Source organism: Corylus avellana, chromosome 4 (assembly GCF_965113065.1).
Source record: "Corylus avellana chromosome 4, dhCorAvel1.hap1.2, whole genome shotgun sequence".
In the NCBI taxonomy this organism is placed as follows: Eukaryota; Viridiplantae; Streptophyta; class Magnoliopsida; order Fagales; family Betulaceae; genus Corylus; species Corylus avellana.
The window spans coordinates 34912585-34933350 of NC_142493.1; the positions used below are offsets into that span (position 1 = coordinate 34912585).

Below are 20766 nucleotides of genomic sequence, written 5' to 3' on the forward strand. Positions count from 1 at the left end.
GAATTAATTGCAATTTAAAATTTTTGAAACTAATATTTTTCTTTTTTAAGTTACATATCTTAAAACCGTAAAACCAAACCGACTACAACTCTCTTTGTTTCTCGTTTAATCTATTTTGTGAAGTGGGTGCAAACTTAAAATAAGCTTGGCGTCAAGTTCCATGCCTTATTTAAATAATTTTGGTTTATAAAAAGTTTAGATCTTGAATAATATTTTGACTCGCCAGCAATATTGGATCACACTACTGTCATTTCTCGAGTACTTTCAGTTTCATACTTTCTTTGATTCTTTCGAACCTTTAGCAGGACCCACTTGGGATCCGACCGGACCAACCCATGACCCCGCGGAGACTAGCCCTGGACCTGTCCAAGATCCTATTGGGACCCAACGTCGGAAAGTATTTATTGTAATTTTCCGTACGCGTCAAATACTATAAAATATTTTTCAAGAAATTATTTTTCAATAAAAATTTTATGTTGAAAATATTTTCCGACGGAAAGCATCGAAACAGTTAGAGCCTAAGTTTAAGTAATTCTTTTAGTCATAATTATATCAAAATATAACAAGGTTAGAATGAACACAGTTACACATGTGTCATGTTAGCTTTGATTAATTTCTAATTGCAATCATCTACGTGATTAGAATGCTAACCAACATCAACGTGGGCATGACTTCATGTATCATGCATCTCCAAGGTCAGCTTGATAAATTTTGAGACCTAAGATTATGGATGAATACAGGGGGAGAGCACGTAGAGGCCATGGCCACCCCCAACTCTCAAAACATTTTTTTTTTTTTTTTTTTGTTTTCTTTTTGAAGTCAAAACTTATATAAATATATATAGTGATTAATATATATTATGTTGAGTTTGAAAATTTAAGTTCGGTCCTTATGAACTCAACCGTTTATTTATTTATTTTTATTTAATATATTTTTTTAACTCAGCCATTTTATGACCTATTATAATTACCCAAATTTCATTTAAAAACTCATAAAATGACACAATCTTAGCCAGAGTCGGCTCGATACATTTTGGGGCCTAAGGCCAAAAATGTTAGTGAGGCGCCTTCATTAAATTTAAATATTAAACAATAATATATTAGGGAAAAATGCAAAATCAATCCATGTGGTTACCTAATTTGCATTAACTCATTGTGGTATTAAAATGATCTCAAAAGCCCTTAGGTATACCAAAAAAATAATTTAGTCCTTACAGTCAAATTTCGTTCACTGACTTAACAGATTCTGATAGCGTGGAATGTTAGAGCTAATAAAATTGTGATACTTGTCTTATTTAAATTAGTATCACACTATCGGAATATGTAAATTACTTGATAGAATTTGATTGTAGGGACTAAATTGCTCTTTTGGCATACCTCAAGCCCGTGTGAGTTCATTTTGATACCACATGGAGCTAATTGTAAATAAGGTAAACCACAATGACTAATTTCGCATTTTTTCCTAATGTTTAATTTAATATTATATTTTTATTTAAAAGGCATTATTCTCGCTTTTTGAAATGCAAAATTACTTATTAAGGTTTTATATTCAAGTTTTTCTAACATCTCATTTTTTTTAATCACTAATTAGATATGATCTGATTTTAAGGATTTGAACAATTAGTTGTTGAAAAATAATAAAATTGGAGGAAAAAAAAAAGATTTCAAATTTGAATAAGATACTTGAAAAGATAAATAGAGAGAAAAAATAGAAACTTATAAATATGAATACAATATTTAAAGACTTTCCATATTCTTAACATTTAATTTTTTTAAAAGGATGGAATCTAATCATAAATTCATATTTAACAATTCTTAAATAATGTGTCCTAACTTTCTTCATAAGCTTCTGCCATGATTAATAGCACACGTGATGTCCAACCCGTAAAAAGCCGTGCACCTTTTCCCTTGCCTTTCTTCTGATCATACTGTTCCCACAAAAACCCAGTGTTGCAACGATTGCGAACCACATTTCTACAGCAAGGGAAGAATATATATTATTTAAATTAATTGGTGAGTTCTGATGAGCTTAAGCCATATTCAGCCATTGTGTGAGACAGTACCTAATCAAATTGCTCCTCAGCTCATCATAGGTGGCTTTGGCTCTGTCCTTATATGGTCCATCTTCTGTGACAATCACCACAAAAGACTTGTTGTAAAAGACTCTTTTTGTTTTCTTTTAGGTTCCTTTTCTTTTGTATAAAGCATGAAGGTTTACCTTTAGAGTAATGGTGGAGTGCGAAAGAATCATGTAATTTATGTTCATCCAAATTGGACCTCTCCAATAAGGTGGGTCATGCTCTGTGTTGCGTTTCATGTATACTGAGCTGTAGCATACAAAATGACATGTTGTAGTCAGATTAGTTCTAGAATCAACAAGGTCTCAAGTAAGTCATCAGATTAGCACGAGCAGATTATACACCTTGTTTTGGCAAGAGAACGGAGCCCATAGTCTGTCCATAGGATACTTTGGCTTGAGATGAGGTCAAGCTGTTTTTCCAGAATCCATGATCCCTGTGTTAAACAATACACTTAAGAGATCAATGATACCAAATGCACAAAACCACAAACCCACCTACTACACACACACAAAAAAAAAAGCAATAGCTTAATATTTCCGTGCTCCAGAGAAAAAAAAGACAGAAGCACCAAATAACAGTTCAAGTATCATCTTCAAAATTAGATTGTCTGTGTTACTGTGTAACTTACAGGTAGAATAAGCCTCCCAATGAATGGGAAAAGACTGACATAACCAACACGAGGAACCAGTCTCAACTGAGGCCTTTCTAACACTTCGTGCACGAGCTCTCGATTTGCATAATTGTCTCCTATCTTCTTCTCTTTCCAACTTAAAGAAACCTAGCATGATTAAACCAACTTTCAAAACAAGCAGGTAAATGTTCTGAGCAAAAAGGTTATAGCAAGAAGTGTTAACCAAATAATATCTGATTCATGAGGGCAAAAGCCTAATTCACAACAGAATCCTTCTAAAGCTATTGTTTCAACAGTGATAGCAAATGCTAGAATGTACCATGTGCAGTTTATGTTTGTGAAAATGCAATTATAAAAAATGGTATCAAATTTTGAGAGGAACAAAAATATACAGACAGTGTACCTTTTCAATATGATTTCCAAAATCAAAATAAGCTCCGTATGCATCAGCTAAGTGCATCTGTTTAAACATCAAGCACATATATAAATTGAACTATAATAGCAACCCCCGGCCCATATTAAGTATACTCACCTAAGCATCCAATCTAGTAATAATCAATTATTTCCTAGAATTTATCTAGAAGAAAATACCAATATATATTAACCCTCCATGCCCCCCTCATTTCTTTCTGAAAGCAGTAAGAGACAAATTATTTGTGATAAATATTCCAAAAGTACTAAATATTTATGGTATAAGATAACACCGTCATTTCACAGATTACTAATTGAGAAAGATCAAAGAGTAGAGGAATGAGAAACACTTTCAGACAGCATGATAATAACAAACCTGATTCAGAATTTCAAAATCTGAGAGCAGCTTAGCTGTTTTACCATAATCCTGCATCATTTATTTCAAAGGTCAATTAACTGATAGAAGAGTAATAAGAGTATTCTAGATATCTTTTCTCATTATTATACCTTTCCAGGTTTATTATCCTTATCAAAAAGCTCTACAATGGAATTGCGCATTCTGCTGCAAGATACATCCAGCATCTGAGATCCAAGTGACATTCATCTTCACTTGGGTGTGAAGCACGTGGATAATCATCCAACCCAGAGGACAGTGTCTGGAGATTTCAGAAACGACGTCAGTTTACCACTTCTCAACAATTCGGAAAACTCTTTCCAGAAATCCAACATTACACTGATAAACTCCAAAATAAAATCAAAATTGGAATTATGTATGGCATCATATTAGTCCTAGGACCACCAAAAATCAAGAGTCAAAATAAATCAAAAATAAATTACATTGAGGTGGTGAGTGGTAAGGAGGGTTGGCAAAAACGATTACACTACACACAGATGGCCACTAACAAATACTTTTGCCGAGTCCAAAGGGTCAAGAAATATGAATAAAGCACAATAGTTGTACTGGGTCTCTCTAATTTATTGTACCAGAAATGCATTAAAAAAAAAAGGAAAAGATTTTGCAGCATGAAGTGAAGGAACCCTCTCAACCTTACAAGATAAAAGTCATTTATTGTATAAATGTTTCAAATGCACCAAATCCCAATGGTTCAAGGCGATAATGTCTGCCCTGGTTCACTATTTTGCTTTTCCTCCCTAAATCATGCTACTTGGACCCCAAGAAGCTCATAAAACAAATGAAAGTTTATACCTAAATTATAAATTACCCCAATAGTAAATATTACATTCTATAGGAAAGAAAGAGAAAGGAAAAAAAAATCTGTATACTTTAAGACCTAGTAATGCTGCAAAATAGAACCTTTGGATTTAGTTCACGAGTTGTTGTACTGTCCCACCTGTGCCAATAATAGCTGGTCTTATCGTTTCCTGTGTTAATGAAGAAAATACTCCAAGTAAATCAGAAAATTGAAAATTAAATCCAATGCAGACAAGCATGTATCTGTTGTGTGATTCCAGTTGTCTAAAAAATCTATTATCCCGAATGACATCAAGCTCTGAGTAGGGAGAGTTGCATTAGGTAGATGAACAAGGAAAAAAGTTGAAGTACATGTGTACAAGCATATACATATATACACAATGCCAGCAAATGCTACACATAGTCTATATCCTGAAATAATATTACACAATCTTTACATGTATCGTGATACCATTTTAGATAACATCAGGGCTACAGAAAGGAGGTTGGAATGGGTAGAAAACTGATGTAAACTTATAAACATAATAAACACTGATCTTTTACATAGTCCACACCCTCAATAAAATTACAGAAAATCATCACATGTATTATTTACCCCCTCCCTCCATCCCTGCCCCCATCCCCAAAGAAACAAAAAGAGAAAAAAGAAGAAAGATTAACCTTATTATATACCTGACTGGGTAGTATTGAACCATTGGAACCAGGCTTCAAGGCGAACAAAAGCCCGTTCTAGAAATGAAGAGATCTCATTGCTTTCAGTGGCAGTAAACTTGTTTTTCTTTAAGCTATGAACAATATCTAGAAGGAAAGTTTCAAAATACATTGAAAATTAGGTTTACAGAAAATAGTCCATTCTTAATTAGATAATTAAGTATACTTTTAATATGGAAAGACAGAGTAGCAAATGATTTAATATCCTGTTATCATGCATAACTGAAACACAGAAGCAAGAAATATGCACAACTGGGAAAAAAAGAAGAAGCAAAAGTTCATTGAGAGAAAAACTTACCACGTAACACTAAAAACAGAGTAGGTGGATTTCCATTAGTGGGATGTTGGGGAACAAATTCCTCTGGAACCTTACTGCAGGCACTCAAGAAAAGACTTTGCATTACTTTATTGGAGAAACCAAAACAACAAAATTTGTTGCACATAATTGAAAAAGGCACTTCATATAACCTTTTTCTTAAGTAAAAATTGTTCTTTAGAAAAATGGTACAGCCAAATAAGATACTCCAGATCACCTTAGAGCTTCAGCACCCAAAATTTGCTCACGTGGAATCCATCCATCAACATTCATTAGATCTAACCAGTGTCCAATGATATCCAAGCAAATGTGAATATCCCAACGCCTGTCAAAATTTAATAATATATATATGGTGTTACTGGTAATTATTAGTAGTTAAGAAACACCACATTTGGAGAAATTGCATATCTTCTAAAACATGAAGCTAACAGGATATCTGCACATGTGAAAATGGAATAACAAAATTGGAATAGAATAGTAAAATAGACCACTAACCAGATCAGCAGCTGATGAAAACCTTCATCCCATAAAAATCCCCTTGGGAAGAAGGGTCGACTTGGAACAGCTGTGTAAAGCTCAGCTGGCCAATATGAAATAACATTATCAAGACCTCCAAGCTGTAAGAGAAAATGGCCCACTGTATGACTTTGTCAGATGTTGAAATTGATGACAGCTGATGATAAATATGAATAATAGCAGTTCCACAGGTTGCAAAAGAGGGGGAAAAAACAACACGAAAATTAAGAATGAAAATGCTCCATTGTTAAGCCTGTCAGAACATAATTACTACTGCAAACAGCAGAAGATAATGCAAAAAACCTAACTAATACTTGAGTTTTGCCTTTTTATTTCTGATATATACCACTACTCTTGAAATCAAAGGTTTCGGAAGTGAAGTGTATCAAGTGATAGGTCATTTATTCAGCAACGCTATATCTGATTATGTTATTGGAAAGCCCCAAGAAAGACAGGAAACCAGATTCATTTGCCTTTTCCTCTCACTGCTCTATTAATCATTCTGTTAACATTAACTAAAAAACTTATCAAGATCTCAAACACCATTGTAATCGCTATGACTAGGGCTGTTAAGTGAGCGAAGCGTCTCGCGAGCAAGCTCGGGCTCGGCTCGCATAAGCTCGGCTCGTGCTCGACTCGAATATTAAATAAAGCACTTCATGAACATAAATCCTAACTCGAATATTAAACGAAGCAAGCTCGGCTCGACTCGGCTAAGCTCGTGAACAGCTCGTATAAGCTCGAGTGTGTGTATATATATATATATATATATATATATATATATATATATATAAACTAAGTAATACATAATTAATTATAAATCTCATAATTATTAAAACCTTAAAATTACATTTATATTTAACCATTAGAGAATGAAAAATTCTAGATCCTTCGTGATCAAAGAGAGAGAGAGCAATCATTAAAAAGACCTCGATTTAATTAGAGCAAATCCAAACGAAAGGAAGAAGAATCAAGCAGAAACTATTGAGGAAGATTGCGAAAGACATAAATTATTGAAGAATCAAACAGACCCAAACACTATCACTACCTGTCTGGTGAGTGAGAGTGAGAGAGTGGGAAACGAGAGTTTAGGTGGAAGATCCGTTGTGACTGGTGAGGGGAATTGAGAGAGAAACGTTAAAAAAATATTTTTTTGTAGGGGGCGTTGTCCCAATGCAGTTTGAATGCAACATGTTAACTTGTCCCACATTGTTAAGAAAACATCAATCTCCAAGTTTGCTTATCTATAAAAGAATGCATATCCTCTCTCTTTGAAACAAAATGTCTTGCTGTATTGACTCAGACTCCATACTCGACTAGTCAGGCTAAACAAATGCTCATATGCAAACTAACTTCTTAAGCCGTTTAAGAGTACTTGAAGTTAAAAAAAAATTTTAAAACAAAAATATTAAATATAAGAGCCAGCTCGCGAGCTGGTTCGGCTCGACTTATTATTAGCTCGAGCTCGATTTTTTTGGCTCGCCCTTAAGCTCGACTCGAGCTCGAGCTCGAGTAAAATTTAAACGAGCCAAGCTTGAACAAGGGAAGCTCGCTCAAGCTCGGCTCGTTTACACCCCTAGCTATGACCAAGCTAACTAACTAGACATCAAGCTTGATAATGATGCAACCTGAGACGTGAAGTAATAGTGCAAAAGTCAAAGCATGTAGAAGAAGAACATCATATTGCTGATGTCGTCATTTATGTTTGGAATGATCAACATTTATCAACTTAATGCCTAGATGCTACTGACAAAGATCTTACATCACATAAAATACAACGGAAACAAAACAAATTCGTAATGCTTACATTTGGGTCCCTTGGGAGTGAAATTTTTGACTGGCCATAGGAATAGCCTATGCCACCCAACAAGTTTCCAACAGCAGCCTTACCAACAATCACAGATTCAGAATCGAGCTGAAAATATAATACCAAATTTTCAGAATTCTTCCAGTTCAAGCAGAATAAAATTTACATGCATAAAACAAACTTAAAGGAAAAACATTTAAAATGACTGATGACTCCTCTTCCTTCCTTCCACTAATTTGCCTTTGTAGTTTTAGTTTTCTAGAATTAAATCAGACACAGGAAGTTTCAAGCAATCGAAAATGTGCAGCTAAAGGATTGACTCTCACACTGTTTTCATGAATGTATTTAACCAACCTCAACAGTTGTTTGGCTTAATTACATTTTTCTTTTTCTTTTTTTCTTTTTTAATTTTGAAATTTCAGATATGGGCTTGGAGCAAACTAACTATTAGATCAGAAATCATTAATAGCATACTAAAAGTAAAGGAAGCATGAGGGAAGGCCTCAATGCAAGGGAAAATAAGGACTTAAGTAGGCTGCAGATATCACATAAGACACCTCATAGTTCAATGAAGTACGCAAGATGGTGGGCAAACTTATTCAATCACCAAAGTTTAATCAGCTTATCCAGAGCATTCACTATTCCACCACATTGTTCAGAACTAAAACAATATCATAGTAGGGAGTACTATATGTTACCTCACATCATCCATGCAACTACTTAAAAGAGATGTCACTGGTGGGAAGACATTTAATCAGGTGCGATGCCACAGTGTGTTATATATAGTATCAAACTAGAACAATGATAGAGTTAATGGAAATAGTTTCCAACGACTAACAGTTCGATACCTTGTCAGCCAGGTTAAAGCTCTTCTCAAATTTAGCGTCAATTTCTCTTTGCTTCTCTTTCAACTGATCAGTCAGTAAGGTACCTAATATTTAACAGTAAAACTAACAGAGAGTCAGAAAGGAGAAATAACAACATTTCATTTGGAAGCTTATGTAGAAAACTTTCCCTAAATTCAGGAAGGATCTGCCCCTGGGCCTTGGCTCCGGTGGTAAAGGGAAGGCTGGGATGAGGCTAGGACCTAGCTTCAAACTTACCAAGCCGAAAATGAAAATGATGAAAGGCCTACAGATCTGGATATAGAGAAACATATCCTAGATAATTAGCAGTAAAGAGGACTATATTATCGTTTTGACAGGATACTTAGCGGTAAAGAGGACTAATTTATTATTTTGACAGAAACCATGATAGAAAGCAAGATTAGCAGTAAGATTGAAGGCATAATGGAAATTGGTTGAACAACCTAGTCATAATGGTAACCCACAATGATTTTCAAAGATTAAACCTACAGATCCCCTATAAAGAAGTCTGATTTTACCTAGCTCAAGTTTCAGGAGCCAGCTTTGTTTTCTTTTATTTTACTTTTTACCTTGTATATTTTTTGGACTTTCTCATATATAAATCTTGTCTGCTTGGGTAAAGCAGCGGACATGCTAGAGCTCAGGGACCCAGTCGAAAATGGGCTGGACGCAAATTTCAGAATATCCAATGGGCTTGGATGTTGTTCTTCAACACTCAACTCGACAGTATGACGATGCTTGATCCATGTACTTGTGTATATCTATTATAAAAAGGGCAAAAGCCCTAACTATCACAAAATATTTTTCCCATCCATTCCACGCCGCCTAATAAAGATTAAAGACACATACTTGCAGTAGTGCACGCAGGCAAAACATGTCTCTCTGCTTGGGTCTGAGAAGGATTTCCCAATCCTTCAACACCCTAATTCGCCACCGTTCCTTGGGCCATCGTCACTTCAGCACTCAATCTTGCAGCCGCCGAGTCCTGTTCTCTGTCCAGAATTTGGGGAATAAATACTTCTACTCCGCAAAAATCCAAAAGGATGGCACCCTAGGCCCTGCCACTATGCTTCCCTCAGTCCCTTCCGAAATACTTCCCGGAATCTTGTCTTCAGAAAGTGCAGTAACCAACGACAAGATCTTGTTTCGCTTGGGCTGTAAATTACACATCTATAGGCCCGATACCGGTGAGTACTCCACTCTTGCCGATATTCCTCTTCGTCCTCCTGCTTTGTATGATTGGTATTTAGATAAAGTCTACTACTATGGATTTGATATTTTGTCCAACGAGCACGAGCACAAGGTTCTCTTTGTTCAAAACGTCTATTATCGAAAGTTATTGAAGACGCTTTTCTGGGTTTTCACGCGAGGCAGCGGATCATGGAGTCAGATACACCCTTTTCCACTTGAACAAATAAAATTATTTTTTACCCGCAGTGATCCAGTTTTTGCAAATGGCGCAATTCATTTTAACCATGATTCTTATAATGGTAAGCCAGAGAAATATATATTTGCTTTTGATATAGTGGAGGGCCAAGTTAGAAAGATCCCGTATCCTGATGATTCGTTCTGGGGAGATCTAACTCAATTTGGTGGACGTTTGGCTTTGAGGAAATATTATGACAGCGAAGAGGAGTACGACAAGTTTAAGTTATGGATATTGGAGGACTACAATAATCACAAGTGGGTTATGCAAACAATTCATATGCCTTTTGGTTGGACGAGGTCTAACAAAGTTCTTGCCATAAACCTTAAAACCGGCGAGATGTTGCTACAACCAAATGTTTCAGTACGGGGTTCATTAGATCATCGTCGATTCTTTCTCTATTATAATATGAAGATGGGAACTTTTAGGCGGGTTGAAGTCACCGGATTGCCCTGTTGGGTCGAGTTATCGGATTTGATCCGGGATCCTTTTCGTAAAGTCATCATTAAAGTCGTCAACATTAATTTCGATGACGAGATGGAGGCAGAGGATAGGGCCAATTTAGCAACATGGACATCCTTATTCCTCTCTGAGTGCAAAACTGCTGCTTCTGTTGTAAAATGATTTTTTTTTTTTATCTCCAAAATATTCTCCAATAAATATTATCATAATAAGCAATTTTCTTGGGACTATTGATAATCGAATATCCATGTTACTTTGCAGGTACTTTTTGTTCTAATACTTTGTTTTAATGCATTTTTTAATCCCCAATTGGCCAACTGTTAATTAGGCAGAAAAGTTGGTTTAAATTTGTTGGTGAGTTGAAAACAAGATATTCTCTTCACAAACATGTGGATTGTGTTTCAGATGTCTCCGAGTTTTACGAAAATGAGTGTTATGTTTTTGTGCACTGAGTTCTTCATATATATTATTCACCTCGCTTGGATTCATCTCCTCCAAGATGGGTTCATTTTGCACATGGATTGCTACTTTTTCTCTGAGTCTCAGGTCTGCTTAAAATTAATTCAAAATGTGTATTCATATTGTTCCTTCCAAGCATGTTATCATAATTTATGTATATGGGGCGTACTTCTTCTCCTTGCTTGCTGAATAGGATGAACACATTGAGACACTCGATCCTACAATACTTTCGGTGGGAAATGCAAGCTTCCCTCTAGTCTGACTCTCTTTCTAGTCTTGATTGAGGCATAGTTTGGCTTAGTCTTTTACTGGCATCAATGGAACACATAGTGGTTTACACTAATTAAACATGGAGATTTTCATTGCGGGATTCAAACCTATGCCTTAGTTTGTACTTGACCACTTTGAAGATTTTCTTGAGACCATTGAACTACCATTTGAGATGGTCGTTGTAGGACTACTATGACAATTGTACAGCTGCATTAGATATATTCACATTTTAGCTAGTATACATTCAGTGGTATGAGATGCTTAGTAGCCGTGGAAAAACTGCTGCTGCTCAAGTGCTCAACAGCTATGGAGGTCTTGTTTAAATGTTATTGCTATGCAAATTAAAATTTTCAAATGCATTTTCATTTTTTTCAATTCATCAATGTCCTGATAAGTAGATAACCTTTCTGCATTGCTTTTTAAGGTGTGTTTATATTGCAGATTTTTTATTAGCTTTTTCCCGTTCTTTTTAACCTGCCTTGTTCCATGTTTGACCTTTGATGTTGTTGATGGGAAACAAACAGGGTGAAATATGGACGAAAGTACCAAGTGTGTATTTTTAATAATCACAAGGACCAGTTGGTATACTTTTTGAAACCGAGGGTATGTTTGATTTTGGGCCTAATCACAGGTATCAAAATTGCGTTTAACCCTAAATTATAAAGAAAAGAACGAGCAGATTATACACCTTGTTTTGGCAAGAGAACGGAGCCCATAGTCTGTCCATAGGATACTTTGGTTTGAGATGAGGTCAAGCTGTTTTTTCAGAATCCATGATCCCTGTGTTAAACAATACACTTGAGAGATCAAGGATACCAAATGGACAAAACCACAAACCCACCTACTACACACACACAAAAAAAAAAAAAAAAAAAAAAAAAAGTACTAGCTTAATATTTCCGTGCCCCAGAGTAAGAAAAGACAGAAGCACCAAATAACAGTTCAAGTATCATCTTCAAGATTAGATTGTCTGTGTAACTTACAGGTGGAATAAGCCTCCCAATAAATGGGAAAAGACTGACATAACCAACATGAGGAACCAGTCTCAACTGAGGCCTTTCTAACACTTCGCGCACGAGCTCTCGATTTGCATAATTGTCTCCTATCTTCTTCTCTTTCCAACTTAAGCGAACCTAACATGATTAAACCAACTTTCAAAACAAGCAGGTAAATGTTAGGAGCAAAAAGGTTATAGCAAGACGTGTTCACCAAATGATATCTGATTTATGAGGGCAAAAGCCTATTTGACAACAGAATCCTTCTAAAGCTATTGTTTCAAGAGTGATAGCAAATGCTAGCATGTACCATTTGCAGTTTATGTTTGTGAAAATGCAATTATAAAAAATGGTATCAAATTTTGAGAGGAACAAAAACATACAGACAGTGTACCTTTTCAGTATGATTTCCAAAATCAAAAAAAGCTCCGTATGCCTCATCAAAGTGCAGCTGTTTAAACATCAAGCATTCAAGCACATATATAAAATAGCAACCCCCATATTAAGTATACTCACCTAAGCATCCAATCTAGTAATAATCAATTATTTCCTAGAATTTATCTAGAAGAAAATACCAATATATATTAACCCTCCATGCCCCCCTCATTTCTTTCCGAAAGCAGTAAGAGACAAATTATTTGTGATAAATATTCCAAAAGTACTAAATATTTATGGTATAAGATAACACCGTCATTTCACATATTACTAATTGAGAAAGATCAAAGAGCAGAGGAATGAGAAACACTTTCAAACAGCATGATAATAACAAACGTGATTCAGAATTTCAAAATCTGAGAGCAGCTTAGCTGTTTTACCATAATCCTGCATCATTTATTTCAAAGGTCAATTAACTGATAGAAGAGTTATAAGAGTATTCTAGATATCTTTTCTCATTATTATACCTTTCCAGGTTTATTATCCTTATCAAAAAGCTCTGCAGTGGAATGCATGCATTCTGCTGCAAGATACATCCAGCATCTAAGATCCAAGTGACGTTCATCTTCACTTGGGTGTGAAGCACGTGGATAATCATCCAACCCAGAGGACAGAGGAAAAGAGGTTGCAGCATGAAGTGAAGGAACGCTCTCAACCTTACAAGATAAAAGCCATTTATTGCATAAATGTTTCAAATGCACCAAATCCCAATGGTTCAAGGCGATAATGTCTGCCCCGGTTCACTATTGTGCTTTTCCTCCCTAAATCATGCTACTTGGACCCCAAGAAGCTCATAAAATAAATGAAAGGTTATACCTAAATTATAAATTACCCCAATAGTAAATATTACATTCTATAGGAAAGAAAGAGAAAGGAAAAAAAATCTGTATACTTTAAGACTTATTAATGCTGCAAAATAGAACCTTTGGATTTAGTTCACGCGTTGTTGTACTGTCCCTCCCGTGCCAATAATAGCTGGTCTTATCGTTTCCTGTGTTAATGAAGAAAATACTCTTAAGTAAATCAGAAAATTGAAAATTAAATCCAATGCAGACAAGCATGTATCTGTTGTGTGATTCCAGTTGTCTAAAAATCTATTATCCCGAATGACATCAAGCTCTGAGTAGGGAGAGTTGCATTAGGTAGATGAACAAGGTAAAAAGTTGAAGTACATGTGTACAAGCATATACATATATACACCATGCCAGCAAATGCTACACATAGACTATATCCTGAAATAATATTACACAATCTTTACATGTATCGTGATACCATTTTAGATAACATCAGGGCTACAGAAAGGAGGTTGGAATGCGTAGAAAACTGATGTAAACTTATACACATAATAAACACTGATCTTTTACATAGTCCACACCCTCAATAAAATTACAGACAATCATCACATGTATTATTTACCCCCTCCCTCCATCCCTGCCCCCATCCCCAAAGAAACAAAAAGAGAAAAAAGAAGAAAGATTAACCTTATTATATACCTGACTGGGTAGTATTGAACCATTGGAACCAGGCTTCAAGGCGAACAAAAGCCCGTTCTAGAAATGAAGAGACCTCATTGCTTTCGGTGGCAGTAAACTTGTTTTTCTTTAAGCTATGAACAATATCTAGAAGGAAAGTTTCAAAATACATTGAAAATTAGGTTTATAGAAAATAGTCCATTCTTAATTAGATAATTAAGTATACTTTTAATATGGAAAGACAGAGTAGCAAATGATTTAATCTCCTGTTATCATGCATAACTGAAACACAGAAGCAAGAAATACGCACAACTGGGAAAAAAAGAAGAAGCAAAAGTTCATTGAGAGAAAACCTTACCACGTAACACTAAAAACAGAGTAGGTGGATTTCCATTAGTGGGATGTTGGGGAACAAATTCCTCTGGAACCTTACTGCAAGCACTCAAGAAAAGACTTTGCATTACTTTATTGGAGAAACCAAAACATCAAATTTGTTGCACATAATTGAAAAAGGCACTTCATATAACCTTTTTCTTAAGTAAAAATTGTTCTTTAGAAAAATGGTACAGCCAAATAAGATACTCCAGATCACCTTAGAGCTTCAGCACCCAAAATTTGCTCACGTGGAATCCATCCATCAACATTCATTAGATCTAACCAGTGTCCAATGATATCCAAGCAAATGTGAATATCCCAACGCCTGTCAAAATTAATAGTATATATATGGTGTTACTGGTAATTATTAGTAGTTAACCAGATCAGCAGCTGATGAAAACCTTCATCCCATAAAAATCCCCTTGGGAAGAAGGGTCGACTTGGAACAGCTGTGTAAAGCTCAGCTGGCCAATATGAAATAACATTATCAAGACCTCCAAGCTGTAAGAGAAAATGGCCCACTGTATGACTTTGTCAGATGTTGAAATTGATGACAGCTGATAATAAATATGAATAATAGCAGTTCCACAGGTTGCAAAAGTGGGGGAAAAAACAACACGAAAATTAAGAACGAAAATGCCCCATTGTTAAGCCTGTCAGAACATAATTACTACTGCAAACAACAGAAGATAATGCAAAAAACCTAATAACTAATACTTGAGTTTTGCCTTTTTATTTCTGATATATACCACTACTCTTGAAATCAAAGGTTTCGGAAGTGAAGTGTATCAAGTAATGGGTCATTTATTCAGCAACGCTATATCTGATTATGTTATTGGCAAGCCACAAGAAAGACAGGAAACCACAGAAAGATTCATTTGCCTTTTCCTCTCACTGCTCTATTAATCATTCTGTTAACATTAACTAAAAAACTTATCAAGATCTCAAACACCATTGTAATCGCTATGACCAAGCTAACTAACTAGACATCAAGCTTGATAATGATGCAACCTTAGACGTGAAGTAATAGTGCAAAAGTCAAAACATGTAGAAGAACATCATATTGCTGATGTCGTCATTTATGTTTGGAATGATCAACATTTATCAACTTAATGCTTAGATGCTACTGACAAAGATCTTACATCACATAAAATACAATGGAAACAAAACAAATTCATAATGCTTACATTTGGGTCCCTTGGGAGTGAAATTTTTGACTGGCCATAGGAATAGCCTATGCCACCCAACAAGTTTCCAACAGCAGCCTTACCAACAATCACAGATTCAGAATCGAGCTGAAAATATAATACCAAATTTTCAGAATTCTTCCAGTTCAAGCAGAATAAAATTTACATGCATAAAACAAACTTAAAGGAAAAACATTTAAAATGACTGATGACTCCTCTTCCTTCCTTCCACTAATTTGCCTTTGTAGTTTTAGTTTTCTAGAATTAAATCAGACATAGGAAGTTTCAAGCAATCGAAAATGTGCAGCTAAAGGATTGACTCTCACACTGTTTTCATGGATGTATTTAACCAACCTCAACAGTTGTTTGGCTTAATTACATTTTTCTTTTTCTTTTTTAATTTTGAAATTTCAGATATGGGCTTGGAGCAAACTAACTATTAGATCAGAAATCATTAATAGCATACTAAAAGTAAAGGAAGCATGAGGGAAGGCCTCAATGCAAGGGAAAATAAGGACTTAAGTAGGCTGCAGATATCACATAAGACACCTCATAGTTCAATGAAGTACGCAAGATGGTGGGCAAACTTATTCAATCACCAAAGTTTAATCAGCTTATCCAGAGCATTCACTATTCCACCACATTGTTCAGAACTAAAACAATATCATAGTAGGGAGTACTATACGTTACCTCACATCATCCATGCAACTACTTAAAAGAGATGTCACTGGTGGGAAGACATTTAACCAGGTGCGATGCTACAGTGTGTTATACATAGTATCAAACTAGAACAATGATAGAGTAAAGGGAAATAGTTTCCAACGACTAACAGTTCAATACCTTGTCAGCCAGGTTAAAGCTCTTCTCAAATTTAGCGTCAATTTCTCTTTGCTTCTCTTTCAACTGATCAGTCAGTAAGGTACCTAATATTTAACAGTAAAACTAACAGAGAGTCAGAAAGGAGAAATAACAACATTTCATTTGGAAGCTTATGTAGAAAACTTTCCCTAAATTCAGGAAGGATCTGCCCCTGGGCCTTGGCTCCGGTGGTAAAGGGAAGGCTGGGATGAGGCTAGGACCTAGCTTCAAACTTACCAAGCCAAAAAATGAAAATGATGAAAGGCCTACAGATCTGGATATAGAGAAACATATCCTAGATAATTAGCAGTAAAGAGGACTATATTTATCGATTTGACAGGATACTTAGCGGTAAAGAGGACTAATTTATTATTTTGACAGAAACCATGATAAAAAGCAAGATTAGCAGTAAGATTGAAGGCATAATGGAAATTGGTTCAACAACCTAGTCATAATGGTAACCCACAATGATTTTCAAAGATTAAACGTACAGATCCCCTATAAAGAAGTCTGATTTTACCTAGCTCAAGTTTCAGGTGCCAGCTTTGTTTTCTTTTATTTTACTTTTTACCTTGTATATTTTTTGGACTTTCTCATATATAAATCTTGTCTGCTTGGGTAAAGCAGCGGACATGCTAGAGCTCAAATTAAAAATAAAAAAAGAAAATTGAAAATGCATATCATTGACATATTATCATATTGAATGGATGTGGTAGGCACCTGTAAGGCTGCTGACACGTTCTTCAACTCTTGAGCTTTGCAAACCAGTTCCAGAGACAAACACAATATCCGCTTTGAAAGGAATCCGAGCAGAAATCTGCATAGAATTGGAAAACATCAGGAGAAGGTAGTGAGAACGTAGAATCCAAGGATGAAAGGTGTCAGCTAACTTAGTTATTAGACACTTCGTTCATATTAGAGACTATGGATTGAAACCCACTTTCACTAGGATCTCTTTCTCTCTCTCTTTTTTGGTGCCCCCCGAGGGAGGATAGGAGCTGCTACCTTTTGTTAGTAGCCCATAAGCTCGAGTCACCAGCAATGGACTAGGAAAAAAATCTTGCGCAGTTGACAGAGAATCCACAGCTTTAAGATCCTAAATTAGTTATTAACACTATATCCACATACCTGGAAAATTATAAGATTTGGAGAATGATCAGATGTGTCTGATAGCTTCAGCCAACCAAACTTCCTTGCCTGGTTACATGTACAAAAAAGGAAAGAAATCAATAGCAATTTGAGCAGCACAGTTGTTCAAACAGTCTAATACAAATATGGAATTAGAAATCGGGATGCAAATGAAAATCTGACGTACTTGTGCTCCAAGGTTTCCCAGGACAAGATCAGATAAATTGTGAATGTGATTTGTCTTAAAACCAGAATAATGTACTTCCAAATTGTCCTGCAAAAGAGAAAACATGAAGGTGTAGGCAACAGGTCAGTGTCCAAGCGAAGAATGCAAAAGATTGTCAAACAAATTTTATTTTTTTTTATTTTATTTTTTTTGTTGTTAAGTAGAAAACATCAAGGACTATGCTACTCTATGACACAGTTCCTAAGATAGTATCTACAAAAAGCAAAGCCAAAAAGCTTAGTGGCTCAAGGATATAATTCCACAAAAGCAGCACTTCTATCATTCATAAAGAAACAAAACACTTGCATTTTTACCAACGCTCCTTTGCAAACATTACCTTTGATTTTAAATGAAGCTGCCAATCTACAACATCCATTCGTGAACCTGATGCAAGGAGAGAATCCTCACGAATGTCCAAGATATCTCTACTCAAACTTAGAGCGTTGGCATCTTCATCAGCCATATAGAAAAATATATGTGCAGTTCCCCCAATGTCCTCATTCCACTTAGATCTGTGGACAAACCACAACACAGTAACAATTTATGTTAGGAGGTGTAAATGAATGCCTAATGATGACACTATCATTCTGCCAAAATCCATGTGCACTGCAAAGTATGCAGGGGTTATTACCAATGGGCCGTCTAGTTGTCATAGTTGCACAACACTCTCCTCACCCACCCCCCCCCCCCCCCCCCCAACCCACACACACACGCTATCAAAAAATTGCAGCTCAGAAATTAAATGTTCTGAACCAAACAAAATAATTTAAAAAAAAAAAAAAAAAGTGGGTAAGGAGTGAATGTACACTTTTATACAAAAATAGAACAAAATAGCTTGATGCCTAACCTCACCTAGAGGATTCAGTCACTATAAGTTTATTTAAACAACTCCAAATGGTCAATTGTGTTGTTTATGAATCAAAGCCAAACAAAACACCTGAGAGATCACTTACATGCAGTCTTAACGGGACCATCATTTTTAACTCAGTTTCAGATGCTACTTTTACTTTATTGTAAAACTTTTTTTCTCCAATTTAAGGCTAAATTTATACAAAAATCACGCTTAGCATAGCACATGCATTTGATAAAGCACAAGTCATATTTAGGGGGTTCCAGCCACTTACTGCTCACTTTGAACATCAATCTGAACAGCCCAATCTCCTCCATAGCCACTGCCATCAACCTTTGATTTCAAGAAACTTGTTGCCAAGGTCATGTCCTGGTCAACCAGAACTTGGTGTCCAAATCACGTCCATTATGATGTGTCCAACCATATGTGCTTAGCACATCAGAATCTTGGCAGACATGTCTCATGAAATATCTTCCATCCTTTACACCAAGCCACATCAACCCAGCAATCAGAGACCGTGGAGTCCTGCCAGTTACAGCAGCTTATTACCCCACATCTTTTAATTCATAAAGTTGGATGAAAGTGGAGAATAAATGAATATAAAAACCATAACATGCAACAATGACATTTTATTTTCCTCTCCTTTTCAAAATATAATGGCCAAGTGATCTTTTTAACTATATCATTTTGCAGAGAACCGGAATTCTGCTTGTAGCACAAGCAAAATGCCTTGTTTTAGTGATTGTAGTAGCTTTAGTCGTTTCCAAACACGAACTCCACATGACACATGCATGTTTGCAGGTCTGGGGATTATGAAATACTTAAATTTGATTTCCAAAACAAGCCTATTTATCTACAAATGCATAAGAAGCTACAAGTGCAAAAAATACGTTTGATCTTTAAGTCAGGATTTTTGTTTACGTACTTTACTGTGAAATATGAAGAGCCATTATCGACCACCCACTTTCTTCCATTTCAACGCCAATTTCTAGTATACCGGCACCAAAACTACTTTAGCCATCTTTAGAAAGTTTCGATACAGAAATACACCAATAAGGCAATAACCTCTACTCCACAAACACATAAATCAACACTAGAAATATTATTATTATTATTTTAATTTTCCAGATAACCATCATGACCTGGATAATGATATCTATTCCTTTGATGCCAGTCCACAGTTCATTTTACAGAGAATATGTTGCAACGCCAAAATTCAATACATAAACCATTCCTTCAATCACGAAAGACAAATAATATAGTAAAAACCAGTGAACAAATAAATTCTTTCGCAATGGCAACAGGAATACCTCGCACGAATCCCGAGATAAACGTGAGGGCGATAGGTTCCCCAATACAAGCTCTCTCTGTGCTCGCCTTGGAACTGTAATAACCAATTCATCCATACTTCATATGCTATAAATACCAAAAGGAAAACAGAAGAAATAGAGGGAAAAAGTCACATTTAACCTGAGGAAGGTCCATGACTTTTGGCGCCGGAAACGGCGTAACAACCCTAGGTCTCGAAGCTTCTTCAGCTGGATTTACAAGATGACGAATCAGAAAGAAGATCGCTAAGAACGCGAAAACGCTGAGCACGAACACGACTTTCAGATTAACGTCGAAAATACGAATGAAGCTATGATCTCTGCTCCTGCCTTTACGTGCTTTCGGGTTTGGTTTTGTGTTGCGGAGAGAAGCGCTGTCCTCGTTGGCTTCCGCGGCGGGTTTGATTCTGCTCCGAGCATTTCTTCGGCCATTTCCAGTCATTTTCAAATTGCTAGGGTTTAATGTGAACCCAAATTCGCAGACGCATATGGGGATTTAGGTATTTTCAGGTAACAATGAGAAGCGAGTCTAAGGCTGAGAAACTCAGTGCTCGCTTTGCTCGGTGTAGTGTGTGTGCGCCTTCGATCAGTCAACCGGAAAACGGTCACGACGGATATGAAATTGGGCGTCTGGGCCGGAGACCACCTCTACAGCCCACCTGTATGTATTGACTGGGCCGAAGACCCCCTTGACGCGACTGGCTATCTAAAGGCCTTCTCAACTTGTTATGTTTGTCAATTGTC

The 20766-nt window shown here is 36.1% G+C and overlaps 3 protein-coding genes across 3 annotated transcripts; 1 reads left to right on the forward strand and 2 right to left on the reverse strand.

The window, feature by feature from the left end:
* Positions 1-1695: 1695 nt before the first annotated feature.
* LOC132178849 (mannosyl-oligosaccharide glucosidase GCS1-like) lies at positions 1696-20677 on the reverse strand. Its single transcript, XM_059591417.2, is given in 24 exon segments — positions 1696-1973; positions 2063-2126; positions 2218-2241; positions 2244-2326; positions 11857-11948; positions 12152-12301; positions 12558-12614; positions 12935-12985; positions 13066-13254; positions 13522-13589; positions 14092-14217; positions 14429-14502; positions 14663-14770; positions 14825-14946; positions 15633-15740; positions 16473-16555; positions 17211-17307; positions 17619-17687; positions 17806-17892; positions 18182-18356; positions 18969-19092; positions 19095-19219; positions 20005-20078; positions 20165-20677. Coding segments are annotated over 24 exon segments (2595 nt in total). The 5' UTR covers positions 20465-20677; the 3' UTR covers positions 1696-1828.
* LOC148586642 (mannosyl-oligosaccharide glucosidase GCS1-like) lies at positions 2400-6021 on the reverse strand. Its single transcript, XM_088515217.1, has 10 exons — positions 5858-6021; positions 5580-5687; positions 5345-5418; positions 5008-5133; positions 4438-4505; positions 3677-3778; positions 3499-3549; positions 3115-3171; positions 2709-2858; positions 2400-2513 (listed from the first exon to the last, which is right to left on the reverse strand). The coding sequence occupies exons 2-10, from the start codon at positions 5633-5635 to the stop codon at positions 2400-2402; spliced, it is 798 nt and encodes a 265-aa protein (XP_088371343.1). The 5' UTR covers positions 5636-5687; positions 5858-6021.
* On the forward strand, positions 9230-10980 carry LOC148586643 (F-box/LRR-repeat protein At2g40920-like). Its single transcript, XM_088515415.1, has one exon. It carries the CDS (start codon positions 9426-9428, stop codon positions 10599-10601), a length of 1176 nt encoding a protein of 391 aa, XP_088371541.1. The 5' UTR covers positions 9230-9425; the 3' UTR covers positions 10602-10980.
* Positions 20678-20766: the final 89 nt, after the last annotated feature.